At 50.7% G+C, this 13,606-nt stretch overlaps 1 protein-coding gene across 5 annotated transcripts in view; it reads left to right on the forward strand.

Annotated features, from left to right (window-relative positions):
* RHBDL3 (rhomboid like 3) overlaps positions 1–13,606 on the forward strand; it is a 52,215-nt gene that overhangs the window by 32,080 nt on the left and 6,529 nt on the right. For all 5 annotated transcript variants that reach the window (XM_044248381.1, XM_044248386.1, XM_044248384.1 and 2 more), the window contains 2 exons: positions 3,789–3,889; positions 13,432–13,492. In XM_044248381.1, coding sequence (XP_044104316.1) covers positions 3,789–3,889; positions 13,432–13,492 — 162 coding nt within the window. The remainder of the gene's footprint in view (positions 1–3,788; positions 3,890–13,431; positions 13,493–13,606) is intronic.

Below are 13,606 nucleotides of genomic sequence, written 5' to 3' on the forward strand. Positions count from 1 at the left end.
AGCAATGGCGGCTGACCTTTGCCAGGTGCGTCTGGTGCTCTGCCTGCGATAGAGGGTTCTCGTACCTTATGTTGAGTATTCACCAAATCTTATGAGGTGGGTCCTGTCACCCCCATTTCGTAGGTGGTCCAGAGAGGTGAAATGACTTGCTCAGTTTTCTCAGGACTAAGAAGTACTAGAAGCGAGTGGAGACCCTTTCTCTGCTCCATGCTTCTAACCAGGGCTTGAGGCCAGTGCGTCTCTTGCTTCTAGCTGACAGTTTCATGGCCGTGAAAGCCAGTATTTTAAGTGCTTTTGCAAGCTTTTCTTATAGATTATCTAGATTATAAGCCATGTGCGCATCCCCAGAGCCTAACACAGGGTCTGGCATACGTTAAGCAACAAATATTTGTAGAACAAATGGAAGACTGCATACATAAATAGTGTTAGAGTGCTTAAAGGTAGATGTTCTGCTGATTTTTATTTGGATTTTTTTTTTTTTTGTAATGGCCAAGGGAGACATTGGAAAACACCTGCTTTAAATATTTCACACTAAAATTAACACAGCTGTGCGTGATGATACAGTCTCCAATTTATCTGCGTGCTGGTGTGGACCCAGAATTTTTTTGAGAAAGTACATAGCCCCTAGAGGCACCTGGCTGGCTCAGTGGGTTGAGCCTCTGCCTTTGGCTCAGGTCATGATCTCAGAGTCCTGGGATCAATCCGCACATCAGGCTCTCTGCTCAGCGGGGAGCCTGCTTCCCCCTTCTCTCTCTCTGCCTTCCTCTCTGCCTACTTGTGATCTCTTTCAAATAAATAAATAAAATCTTTAAAAAAAAAAAAAGGAAAGGGGCGCCTGGGTGGCTCAGTGGGTTAAGCCGCTGCCTTCAGCTCAGGTCATGATCTCAGGGTCCTGGGATCGAGTCCTGCATGGGGCTCTCTGCTCAGCAGGGAGCCTGCTTCCTCCTCTCTCTCTGCCTGCCTCTCTGCCTGCTTGTGATCTTGCTCTGTCAAATAAATAAATAAAATCTTTAAAAAAAAAAAGGAAAGTACATAGCCCCGACTAGAACTAGTCCTTGGGCCTGGTGCTGTGCCAAGATGTGTGTCCCCCTCCAGCTTGCCTTTCTGTCCCCCTCCTCTGTCCCCATGACCTCTGGGGAATTCATACTGGCCTTATGGAACTGTCCTATGGAACTGTGAGGTTAGGTTCCAAACAGCTTGTCAAGAATCCTGCTTGGCCCAGGCTTCCTGCCACCCCACCCCCACCCCCAGGGTGGCCTTTATGTCTCTGTTGACTGGCACACATGCCCCCGCTTGTACTTGACCTTTCCCACTCCCGAGTCCTGGGCTAATCTGTAGCCGCTTGAGGAAAATCTTTCCTCCACCCGTGGAAGACCCGTGACTCCAGACTGTTACGTTCAAGATCCAAACCTCAGATCCTGGATCTCAGGCCAAGGTTCAGGTCGTTTGAATCTGTGATTTGGAAGGTCCCCTCCTGTGGGTGGCAAATCTGACTTCCCAGGCCCCAACCCCTCTTCAGCCAGAGGCTCCCTGGGCTCCTCTGCATGGGGTAGCATTGAGGGCAAAGTTTCCTTTGAAAAGAGGGTTTCACAGCTCAGAAGTTAGAAAACCTTAGACCTTTTTATTTCACAGATGTGAAAACTGAAGCCCAAAGAATTCAGGGGCTGTGCCCAAGGTCACAGGACTAGCCAGCCACACCCCCATTCCCAACTCCCACCAGAATCCCAAACTGACCCCTGACCCTGGGGTCGGGACTCCTATCCATGGGTAGGGTGAGAGAAGGGTCAGTGTGGGGAGGCTGGACCCTGGACCGTGCGGGGTTCCCTGCAGCGTTCCCTGCGGCCTCCCTGCCACTGGTGGCTCCCACTGCATCTGGGAGGCCGAGGGAGCAGAAGCTGGACGGGTTTAGTGGGACTTGCGAGAGCAAAGAGGCCAGCCTCGGGAGGCTGGGGCTTCCTCTGTCCACGAGGTAAGGTAATTAATGAGCTGCTTGGGCAGCCAGCCCTCTGCAACCCTGCAATGCAGCCTTCCTTGCTGTGCGGGCCTCCAGGAGAGCGTGGGAATCCTTTGTCATGCAGATCCCACTGCCTGCCTGTTTGCCATCCTGGGAATTTTTTTTTTTTTTTCTGTTATATATGGCTGACCCTTTGGCTAGGCAGTAAAAAAAAGAAAGAAAGAAAGAAAGAAAGTTATCTGACAATAGATCAATACCTAATTAAAGCCAGAGGGAAGGCATGAAAGGGGAGAAGAAAGATTTATAGTTACCCTGGGAGGGGAGAAGGACTTGGGACTTCTCAGTTCATGACAGCGCTTTTTCCTGGGAGATCACATCCCTCTTGAGGCCCAGAATGTGCTGTGGGGATCTCTTACTTGAAGGATCTCAGGGAGCCCCGGAGCCTTGAGAGAAGTCCAAGGGGGCATGTCGGGGAGAGAAGGTGGGTGATGGTATGGGGGTTCACCATGCTCAGGGTGTCAGGTGTCCCGGGCTGGGCCCAGCCTCCTCCTAACTAGCAGACCCCCCACATCTGTAGCAGCTACAGAGTTTGGCCGGTTTCTCCTGTCTCCACCCAGGCAGCGGCTAATTGGCTCTCCAGCCTGCGGGCATTTTCCAGTGGTGGTTTCTGCACACTCACCCAGGCCGGCCACCTCCCAGCCTCTGAGCCCTGGGCTCTACCTCCTGGTTATTTTTAGTCACCCATGTCCTTCCCTGGAAGCCAAAGCATTGATCACACTTAAATGAGACCAGAACAATACATTTTCCTCTCCTCTCTGCCCGGCTTCCCTCCCAGCACAAAAGTTTGTCATCCCCCAGACCACCTTCCTCTCCCCCCAGAGGGTATGACATCATCTCTCTCTTTCCTGGGAGGGACTTTTCAAGGGCATTTTTCCACCAGAGAAACCCCCACCCCCACCCCACCCCCCAGCTCTGGAGATTCTGTTGGTCTTTTGTGATTTCGCTCGATTGGAGGGAGTTTGGAGGCGATGTCAAGAAGCAGGTTTCTAGATGCCAACGTGCAGCGGAGGGAGCAATAGTGGAGGAGGTTGACCTCTGTACCAGTTTGGGGAGTGGCTGCTGTCGAGGCCAAGAGCACGGGCCTTGTGTCTGCAAAGCTGGACACCCTGCTTCCAGCCCTTCTCACTGAGTGGCTCTGGGCTCAGTCTCCTCAACTCTGCCGTGTGGCCACTACCATCCTCCTCCAAGGGTTAAAGCTAGGTCGATGAGCGCAAAGCACGTGGCCAGTGTCTGATCTGTGATGCTCATCCGTGGCAGCTGCTTCTGCTACTTCTTCTTTATTTTTTTGAGATTCTATTTATTTATTTGAGAGAGAGAAAGCACGCGTACAAGCAGGGGGAACAGCAGGCAGAGAGGGAAGCAAACTCCCTGCCAAGCAAGGAGCCTGATGCAGGGTTCGATCCCAGGACCCTAGGATCATGACCTGAGCCAAAAGCAGCCGCATAAACTGTCTGAGCCACCCAGGCTCCTCTCTGCTACTATTTGTTATTGCCCAGAACCCTGAGGTGATACCAGGTGAGGCAGAGGTTGCGCTGACAGACAGGTGATTGCTCCCGTCCATTGAACTCCTGTAAAAGGAGAAGTCTGAATAAAATGGTTATTTCCCCCATAAATGAGGCCTCTAGGGGGCTCCAGGACAACGTGGGATGAAGGGAAGAGGACCTGGAGCCTTTTGCTCCAGAGCCTTACCCCCAGGGCTGCTGGATGCGAGGGCCTGGGGCAGGGGCAGGGAACTCACTCCAGCACCCTTAAATAACCGATCTCTCTGTACCAGGGTCCTTGGCGGTGTCTGTGGCTGACATGACGGCTCCAGTCGTGGGCTCCTCTGGAGGGGTGTATGCGCTTGTCTCTGCCCATCTGGCTAACATCGTGATGGTGAGCACCTCCTGTCCCAACATCCCAACATCTTGGGCGTCCCTTCCGCGCCTCAGTTCCCATGTGCTCCCCAGCTCAGGCCCAGAAATGCCAGGCAGACCTGGCTGATAGCAGGGTCACAGACACTCCTCACTTTCTGCAGGCTTATTTCAAACAGAGCCCTTCCATATTTGATTCATGGTTCTTCCTTCTTAGCTATGAAATTACTCATTTCTCTAATTCTATCCCTTTCCCACTTGACTTTAAAAAGTGTTACAGTAGGGGCTCCTGGCTGGCTTCGTTGGTAGAACACATGACTCTTGATCTTGGAGTTATGAGTTCAAGTCCCACTTTGGGCCTAGAGTTTACTTTAAAAAAAAAAAAAAAAAAAAAGAAGGCACCTGGGTGGCTCAGTGGGTTAAGCCTCTGCCTTTGGCTCAGGTCATGATCTCAGAGTCCTGGGATCAAGCCACGCATCTGGCTCTCTGCTCTGCAGGGAGCCTGCTTCCACCTCCCTCTCTGCCTGCCTCTCTGCCAATTTGTGATCTCTCTCTGTCAAATAAATAAATAAAATCTCTAAAAAAAAAAAAAAAGTAAAGAAAAGAAAAGAAAGGGAGGCAGGGAAGATATCAACTCTTTTTTTTTTTTCTTAAAGATTTTATTTGGGGCACCTAGGTGGCTCAGTGGGTTAAAGCCTCTGCCTTTAGCTCAGGTCATCATCCCAGGGTTCTGGGATAGAGCCCTGCATCAGGCTGTCTGCTCAGCAGGGAGCCTGCTTCCCTTCCTCTCTCTCTGCCTGCCTCTCTGCCTGCTTGTGATCTCTGTCTGTCAAATAAATAAATAAAATCTTAAAAAATAAAGATTTTATTTATTTATTTGAGATAGAGAGAGCACAAGCAGGGACAAGGGACAGGGAAAGGGAGAAACAGACTCCCCGCTGAGCTAGGATCCTGATGTGGGGCTCGATCCCACGACCCTGAGATCATGGCCTGAGCTGAAGACAGACACTCAACTGTCTGAGCCATCCAGGTGCCCCTTAATATCCAATACCTGATCTCAGCTCAGATTATGATCTTGGGGTCATGAATTCAAGTCTTGCATTGAGCCCCATGCTGTGCGTGGAACCTACTTTAAAAAAAAAAAGAAAAAAAAAAACTTTAAAAACTGTAACAATCCTTGACCCTAGTGGCAAAATCAGGACTTGAATCGGGCTCCTGACAATGATTCAAGTGTCATTCCCTTACACCAGCCTCTCGCTGTGGTGGGACACTGCCCCTGCCTTCCCCATGCTCTTCTTTGCCTTTTCCTGAGAGGCATTCTAGGGTAACGGTTAAGAGCGCAGGCTCTGAAAACGGTCAGCCTAGATCTGAATCCTGCCTACCTGCTTCCTGAAGAGGGATCTTGGGCACCTTACTTAACTGTGCTATTCCTCAGTTTCTACATGTGTGAAATGGGATGGTAGGTGATAAATGAGATAAAGTAAAGCTATATTGGAATCAGTTTAATAGTCTCAGAGGAGGCCAGAGTCCTCGTTTTAGAGACAGTTGGAAGGAGGGGGCCTAGGCAGGGTCCAGATCTTACTCATCCCCAGTGCCTGGCACAGGGCTGGACAAATGGTAGCTGGTGCTGACTAAAATTTTTTCTTATTTGAAGCAATCTCTACACCCAGCATGGGGCTCGAACCCACTACCCACGAGATCAAGAGTCAGGTGCTCAGCGGACTGAGCCAGCCGGGCGCCCCCTCCCCCGTCACCCGCCGAGTAAACTTTGAATGAAAGAAGGAAAGAATGAATGAACAGTGTCTGGAGAAGGCGTAGCTTCCCGCCAGGGTCCTCCTGTTCTCACCTCCCTCCTCCGTCGCTGTGTTCACCCACATGGCGGATGTGTGAATGCTGAGTTACAACAGTCTGAAGTTCCTAAATGCTCCCGTTTCTTCTTTATTATTGCCACTGTCACCTGCCCGGCTCAACACACCATCCCTCTCTTTTCATCGGAGTCCCTTTTGTACCTTCAGAGAGAGAGAGAGCAGGAGAGGGACAGAGGGAAAGAAAAGGGGAGGAGGGGAGAGACGGACAGACAGACACTGACTGACAGCCCTTGCTACTTGTCTGACTTTTGGCAACTTCACGTGAGCACTTGGAGAGAGCCAGCAGGTGTGGGAAAGCTCGCATGGATGAGCGAATGTGTGTTTGCGCACGTGCGATTACACACGCGCGTGCGTGCACACGCGCGCGTACACACACACACACACACACACACACACAGCCGGTCTGCTGAGGAACCTGACAGCACGGGGCTGCCTCACATGGCCCTTTTTAAATGGGTCATTCTGTATCAGTGCCACAGCTTTCCCCAGACACAGCTTTTTCCCTGAATTCCACCTCCGCCGCTCCCCCTCCCCCTGCCCCAGTTCCTTTCTGTAGGGGCCAGCACCGCTCACACACCCTCCTTCCCCCCAGGACGTGTATGTGTGTGAGGGGACGAGCAGCACAACTAAGAGACGCAGACACGAGTTTGTGAAGGCGCCCCGTCTCCCTGCCCTTCCCTGCCGCATGGGAAACGGCCCTGAGGCCTCCCACGTTCCCGCGGTGTGGGCAGAGCACCCCGAAAACCGTGGGGTGAGGCCTAGCGGTTGAGGAGGGAGGGGTGAAAGCCGTTTTGTTCCCGTTTATGCTTCTTTCTGGCAAGTAGTCCGTGGCCTGTGGTGGCAGGGATGAGCAGTCCTACCCGAGAGTCCACTGCCCTTCTAGAAGGACACGGCTTTCTTTCCCTGGCCCCCTGAGAGCTTGGCTGTCCCCAGGGCGTGACATGACATCCGGGAGCCTTTCCCTAGAAAGTTGTGCGGTGCTTATTTGATGGTGACAAAAAAATACCTCATGTTCTCGTTAGAAAGATTGGTTGCCTTTCACCAAGAGGCCGCTGCCTTTACCCACATTAGCCCAGAGCCCAGTGCTTCAGAGATGTGTTCGGACAAATGCTAAAAGATGGCCGTTTCTGTGGGCCAGAAGCAGTCAAACATCGGTGGTTCCGTGTGGCTCCATCTAAAAGATAGGCTAGTATTTTATTTTATTTTTTTTTAAGATTTTATTTATTTATTTGAGAGAGAGACAGTGAGAGAGAGCATGAGCGAGGAGAAGGTCAGAGAGCGAAGCAGACTCCCCATGGAGCTGGGAGCCCGATGTGGGACTCGATCCCGGGACTCCAGGATCACGCCCCGAGCCGAAGGCAGTCGTCCAACCAACTGAGCCACCCAGGCGTCCCTAGGCTAGTATTTTAAATTGCCAAATGAAGATTTGGTGTGTGTGTCTGTCTGTGTATGTGTGTGTGTGTGAGTGTGTGTGTATTTGTGTTTGTACACGCACGCACAACAAATTGCCATGTCAGAACAGACGGGAGAAAGAGCACCACAGTCAGAAATTCTGGATTTGAGTCCTGCTGTCACCATCTTAAGAGCCATGAGTTCCTTTGCTTCTCCCTCATCAGCAACCTCTTCTCCACAAGGTCGTTGTGAGAAAGACATGAAAAGGATAGATGCCGGGAGATCCCGTGTGTGCCCACATCTGCATGTGCGTGTATGTGTGCTTGTGTGCATAGATCCTTAAATACATGTAATTTTTTGTATTTATCAGTGTTGCCTGTTATCTGCAGAGAACAATGAGAAAATGTGTCCTTTTTACTTCAGATACAAAATAGAAATGTGTTGAATGTTTCTATTCTCAGGGCTGTTTGAGAGATTCTGCCTTAAATGAAAGCATGTCTTATTTTTGATAAAAATATTCTTTTTTTTAAAGGTTTTACTTATTTATTCATGAGAGACAGAGGGAGAGCGAGAGAGGCAGAGGAAGAATCACGCTCTGCAAGGAGCAAGGAACCTGATGGGGGACTCGATCCCAGGACCCTAGGGTCATGACCTGAGCCGAAGGCAGATGCCTAACCATCTGGACCACCCAGGCGCCCATTCATAAAAATATTCTAATGGGCGCCTTGGTGGCTCAGTTGGTTGGGCGTCTTGTCTTCGGCTCAGGTCATGATCCCAGGGTCCTGGGACCGAGCCCCACATCAGGTTCCCTGTTCAGTGAGGAGCATGCTTCTCCCTCTCCCTCTGTCAATGACCCCCAACCCCGCTTGTGCGCACACACTCTCTCTTTCTCTCTCTGAAATAAATAAATAAATGAATAAAATCTTTTTTAAAATGCCAGAAGTATAAAGATACACAAATTGAATAATTTATTAATTGCTTTTTTGCTAGGTCCCACAGGCCAGAGTTCCAGTATTAAATATACAAGATGTTTACTTACACTTCGCTCCATATGATAGATGTTTCCCTAAAAATGTTTGAGATCTCAGTTTTTGCAACAGGACCCTATCGTCAGAGCACCAAGAAAGATGGTTGTCTAAAAGACAGCTGAGCTCTCTATGTTTTAAGGCTCATTTTGTTAACAAAAATCCTCTGGTAGGACAAGTAATCATTCTGATGAAGTTCTAGAACCTAGGTGAGGTTCGGTGGGCTGAGGTCCGGAGCCGATGACCAAGAAAGAATTCTTGAGACATCTTTGGCGCAAAATGGTGGTTTATTCAAGGACGGGGACAGGACCTGTGGGCAGGAAGAGCTGCTGCCCTGAGTTGTGAGGGCAGGCGTGTTATATACCTTGTGGTTGGGGGGAGGTGGTGAAGGGATGGGAGATTTTGACAGAGCTCTCATGTGCTAAGGTGGGCCTACAAGGTGCCGGGGGGGGGGGAGTCCTTGCCCTTATGACTTGATCAATGTCGTTTTTAGGTCAGGCATTAACATCAAGATAGTTGGGAGATTCTTAGTGGGGTATTATGACCCTGCTGTCATTCACATTCCCTTCTACCTCAGTCTCCTCCAGTTTATGGTGGGGAGGGAGACATTAGGGCTTCAGGAAATGAGAGTTATTTGCCTCTGGAAATTTATGCTATTGATAAGGTAACCTCCCTGTTTAGATCTCCAGGACATCTGTAGAGCAAGGGAGATTCCTGTTCTGCAGGATTGCGATCCCTGCAAGTTAACTATTTATCGTTTTATGGCAGTCAGGGGTGCCTGAGGAATGCTACACATATGGAGGGGAGTGGGTGAAGAGGGGGTGCAAGGCGCCAGCTTCTACTCTGTCCTCAGCCAGCCTCCTGCTCCCTCATCAATTCCCTACTTTATCTGTGTCACACTCTCCCTTTCCTTGTGCTGGGTTTTCTGGAAGTCGTTTCTACCAGGATATATAAAGCCATCAACTCCCTGCCTGGGTTTCAGCCTTTGCGCTCTTAACCGGCCTGGTGAATGAGATCCCAAGATGCCTAGGGGACTGGTCACCACTTTGTTGGCTGAGGGTGGGTTCTTGCTCATCCTGCCAGGCTCCGGGAGAGAAAAACAGGAAAAGGGTTTGCAAAAGATGTGTGTTCCCTGGGGCTTCCCCTTTTATAGCAGCAGTGCTGGCTGTGGGGAGATTCTCTTTTCTCCTGTTGTTTCGCTGCAGTGCATTTTATTGGAGGGAATAATGGGTCGGGGGGGGGGGAATGAAGCAGCTGGTGGGAAGGGGTGACTGTGGTGTAGCCCTTAAGCCTCTGGGAGACGAGTCATTGACCCACGTTCGCTCCGCTTTGGGGGCAGCTGGAGCAGCCAGCAGGGACAGGCAGAGCGTGATCCTGTCTCCAAAGTGGGGGCAGACTGAGTCCTGGGCTGAGGGCCCTACCCATCTCAACATTAACTTACTGTGACCTTGAACCAGCCCTCCTGGACTCTTGTTTGACTGAAGTGCAGGATCGGAGATGGGACTAAGTTCACCCTGGCCAATTTCAATGCCTGTTGGGCCAAGCAGCGATTATAAAGGGACCTGGCTGGCTGGAGAGCCTGGTGAGGCCGGAGCTGCCCGGTTAGTCCAAGGTCATTCAGAAGTTTTCAGAGGTCCTTTGACCTTTGAAAGGCAGAGCAAACCCACTGCCTTTGCCTCAGGTCTCAGTGAGAAGACCAGGTAAATACCTGATGCTTTCCCCATGCCAGGCAATGTCCTTGGTGCTTTTATGCGTATGAATTCACTTTACTTTCACAACCCAGTGAGGTAAGTAGTTGAGGTAGGTACTAATGTGATCCCAGAGTTGCAAATGAGGACACCAGCCAAAAAGGAGTTCTGAGCCTCCTCACCCGTGGCCTTACCAGACCAAAGATATGGAGGCTGTTTTTGAAGACAGGCCCCAGAAAGGGCCTGAAGGGGGCATGGACCTCAGCTGAAGGACAGAGCAGCCAACACATTCTAGACTGACTTTGCCCGATATTATCACTCAGAACACAGTGAAAGAGACATTGTCTTTGGGGAAGATAGATGTTCATTTAGAGGGTTTTTATGAGGAGGAAAAGGAACATGGGAAACTGCATCACGTTTGATTTTAATGGTGGTAACATCTACCATAGCATCAAGTTTGCCGTCTTCCCCATTTTTAAGGATACAGTTTGGTGGTGGTGAGTACATTCTCGCTGTTGGGCCGTCATCACTACCGTCTCTCTCTAGAACCCTTCCCCTTGCCAAACCGAAGCTCTGTATCTTTTAAACTCCCCATTCCTTTCTGCCCCAGCCCCTGGCAAGCGCCGTTCTACTTGCTGTCTCTGCGATTCCCACCACTCTAGGTGTCTCATAGAAAGTGGATTCATACAGACATTATTTGTCCTTTTGGGACTGGCTTATGTCACTTAGCGTGATGTCTTCAAGGTTTGTTCGTTACAAGATGTCACTATTTCCTTTTAAAGTGCATCCTATTCCCTTGAATCTCCATTCACTGATCTGTGGACACTGGTTTGCTTCTACATTCTTCTGGTTATTGTGATTCATGCTGCTATGAACGTGGGTGTCACTTTGAGGGGAGACTTAGGATCCGTGGGTGGACATCACAGGGAGGCAAAGCCTGGCTGGACCGTAGCAGGAAGGATTTTTCGGTGGTTAGACCCCCCTTCCCAGGGCTGCTCCAGGGGTACCCCGGCAGTGGGAGGGCCATTTTGTCTGCGGCTTGGCGGCAGGTGTCACCTTTGGGAGGAGACGGTCTGGCAGGTGACTCCCAAGCACCTGCCCATCCTAGAGTTTCATCCTGGGGGAGCTGAGGGGCCACCCGCCATCAGCCGGCTGAGCTGGGGTCAGCTGGTTTGCCAGATCCAGTGCAGGGCACCAGCCCCTGTTTGGTTCCCCGTCTTCTGGTGGGGCTTCTCTATGGACAGCCACCAGCAGGGACAATGTTGCCCGCTATCTGCTTGTTAGCATAGTACATGTCAGCAAGCCAAGATGAGACTTCCCCACCTGAAGAGGGGCCGCATGTCGCCCACCTCACCTTCTGTGTTGAGGACTTGCTGGTCAGTGATGAATCCTGGGGAAAAGGGAAGCGATGAGACACGGAGCATCTCCTGCAGGACCTCGTCCCCCTTTTGGCAGCTGCCCTGCATCTTGCTTGCTCCACCAAATCTCCCATAAACGTTACTGTATGTGCCAGGGCGCAGGGCCTGGGGAACGTTGAACACATGTGTTCCCCTGACATCAAAGGAGTGCAAGAAGTGCCCTCAGCTGGACCTGGGACAGGCGCCAAAGACTGAGTGGGTGGGTGGGAGGGAGCAGAAGCCCCTGGCTGCACACGCTTGCCTCCTTCCCTAGGGCCCTTCCCTAGGGAAGATTCCAGACTGGATCTGTGTGTGCGAGGGATCTGTATAAAGGGAATGGCGCTTTGAATTCGCTGTGGGAGAGCTCCTCAAAGGAACCCCGTGGAGAAGTCTTTTGTAAAGTGAAAAATCCTTTTGTAAGGTGAATAATTGTCCTCCATTTATCTGCTTTGGAGGTTCAAAGTGTTCTGAGGTTCTCAGGGGAAAGAGGGATTTGTCTGAAGGCCATCTGGCTCCCCCCTTTTCCAGTGCCTGGAAAGAAGTAGAGCATCTCCTCCAAGGGATGTCAAGCCCCAGTTTGAACCGCTCAGTGATAGGAAACTCGCAATTCCCCAAGATGGAATGTTCCATCTCCTAATTAGAAATGGGAACATCCAGGGCGCCTGGGTGGCTCAGTGGGTTAAGCCGCTGCCTTCGGCTCAGGTCATGATCTCAGGGTTCTGGGATCGAGTCCCGCATCGGGCTCTCTGCTCAGCAGGGAGCCTGCTTCCTCCTCTCTCTCTCTGCCTGCCTCTCTGCCTACTTGTGATCTCTCTCTGTCAAATAAATAAATAAAATCTTTAAAAAAAAAAAAAAAAGAAAGAAATGGGAACATCCAGAGCTTAAAAAATCCCTGAAGTTTTCATCTATGGAGTTTTCCGCTTACAGGTTACCCTGAATGTGCCCTGTCCTTACTGTGACTCACTTGATACTCGACAACAGTGAGCTTGACCCCCGGTGTCTTCTCTCCATCCATGTCTCATAGGCCAGATTTTGATTTCTTTATCATCCTGACGGTTCTGCTTTTTCTTAGCTTGGTTTGCTGCGCTGCATCCCTTCTGCAAATGTGGGACCCAGTAATCACCGCCGCTCTCGGGGGTGGTCTGCCCACATAGAGGGGACAGGGCCCTCTTCTCCTCAGATCTGGATTCTCTTACTCCTTTACTACAGCTCAAGAATGTTTTTTTAAAATTAATTAATTAATTTATTTTACAGACAGATCACGCGTAGGCAGAGAGGCAGGCAGAGAGAGAGGAAGGGAAGTAGGCTCTCCGCCGAGCAGAGAGCCTGATGCAGGGCTCAATCCCAGTACCCTGGGATCATGACCCAAGCTGAAGGCAGCGGCTTTAACCCACTGAGCCATCCAGTCGCCCCAGCTCAAGCACTTTTTAAAAAAAATACTTTGTGGGCGCCTGGGTGGCTCAGTGGGTTAAAGCCTCTGCCTTCGGCTCAGGTCATGATCCTGGGGTCCTGGAATTGAGCCCCACATCAGGCTCTCTGCTCAGCGGGGAGCCTTCTTCCTCCTCTCTCTCTCTGCCTGCCTCTCTACCTACTTGTAATTTCTGTCTGTCAAATAAATAAATAAATAAATCTTTAAAAAATACTTTATTTATTTGACAGAGAGTCAGTGAGAGAGAGAACACAAGCAGGGGGAGTGGGAGAGGGAGAAGCAGGCTCCCCTCAGAGCAGGAAGCCTGATGTGGGGCTTGATTCCAGGACCCTGGGATCATGACCTGAGCCGAAGGCAGACGCTTAACAACTGAGCTACCCAGATTCCCCTCAAGCGCTTTTTGTCAGTAATAAATAAGTTCATGATTATCTGAAATCTCATGCTGGTGTCATCTGCTCACAACAGCCTCATCCAAGACTTAATGGAGACTTTTTTCTTTTTTAAGATTTATTTATTTATTTGAGAGAGTGAAGGAGTGTAAGCGTGAGTCAGGGGAGGGGGGCAGAGGGAGAGAATCTTTAACCAGACTCCCTGATGAGCCAGGAGCTCTGAAAAGGGGCTTGAGGTCATGATCTGAACCCCAAAGCCATGAGTCAGCCCACGGAACCGCCTGAGCCACCCAGTGTTCTAGTTTTCGGAAGTCAGATCCATCCCTAGAGGTGTGGCCCAATCTGGAACTAACGGCCTTTTCTCCTTTTCCCCTAGAACTGGTCAGGCATGAAGTGTCAATTCAAGCTGCTGCGGATGGCTGTGGCCTTGATCTGCAGTAAGTGTGGGCAGGGCGGGCTGAGGGGGACGGAGCCGGCGCCCGGCCTGGAGGATAGCACGGTGGTGCAGTCCTGCCCTTGAGGCCTTAGTGGTCAAGAAAAAAGGCAAACAT

This window comes from Neovison vison, chromosome 5, assembly GCF_020171115.1.
Source record: "Neovison vison isolate M4711 chromosome 5, ASM_NN_V1, whole genome shotgun sequence".
Taxonomy (NCBI): domain Eukaryota; kingdom Metazoa; phylum Chordata; class Mammalia; order Carnivora; family Mustelidae; genus Neogale; species Neogale vison.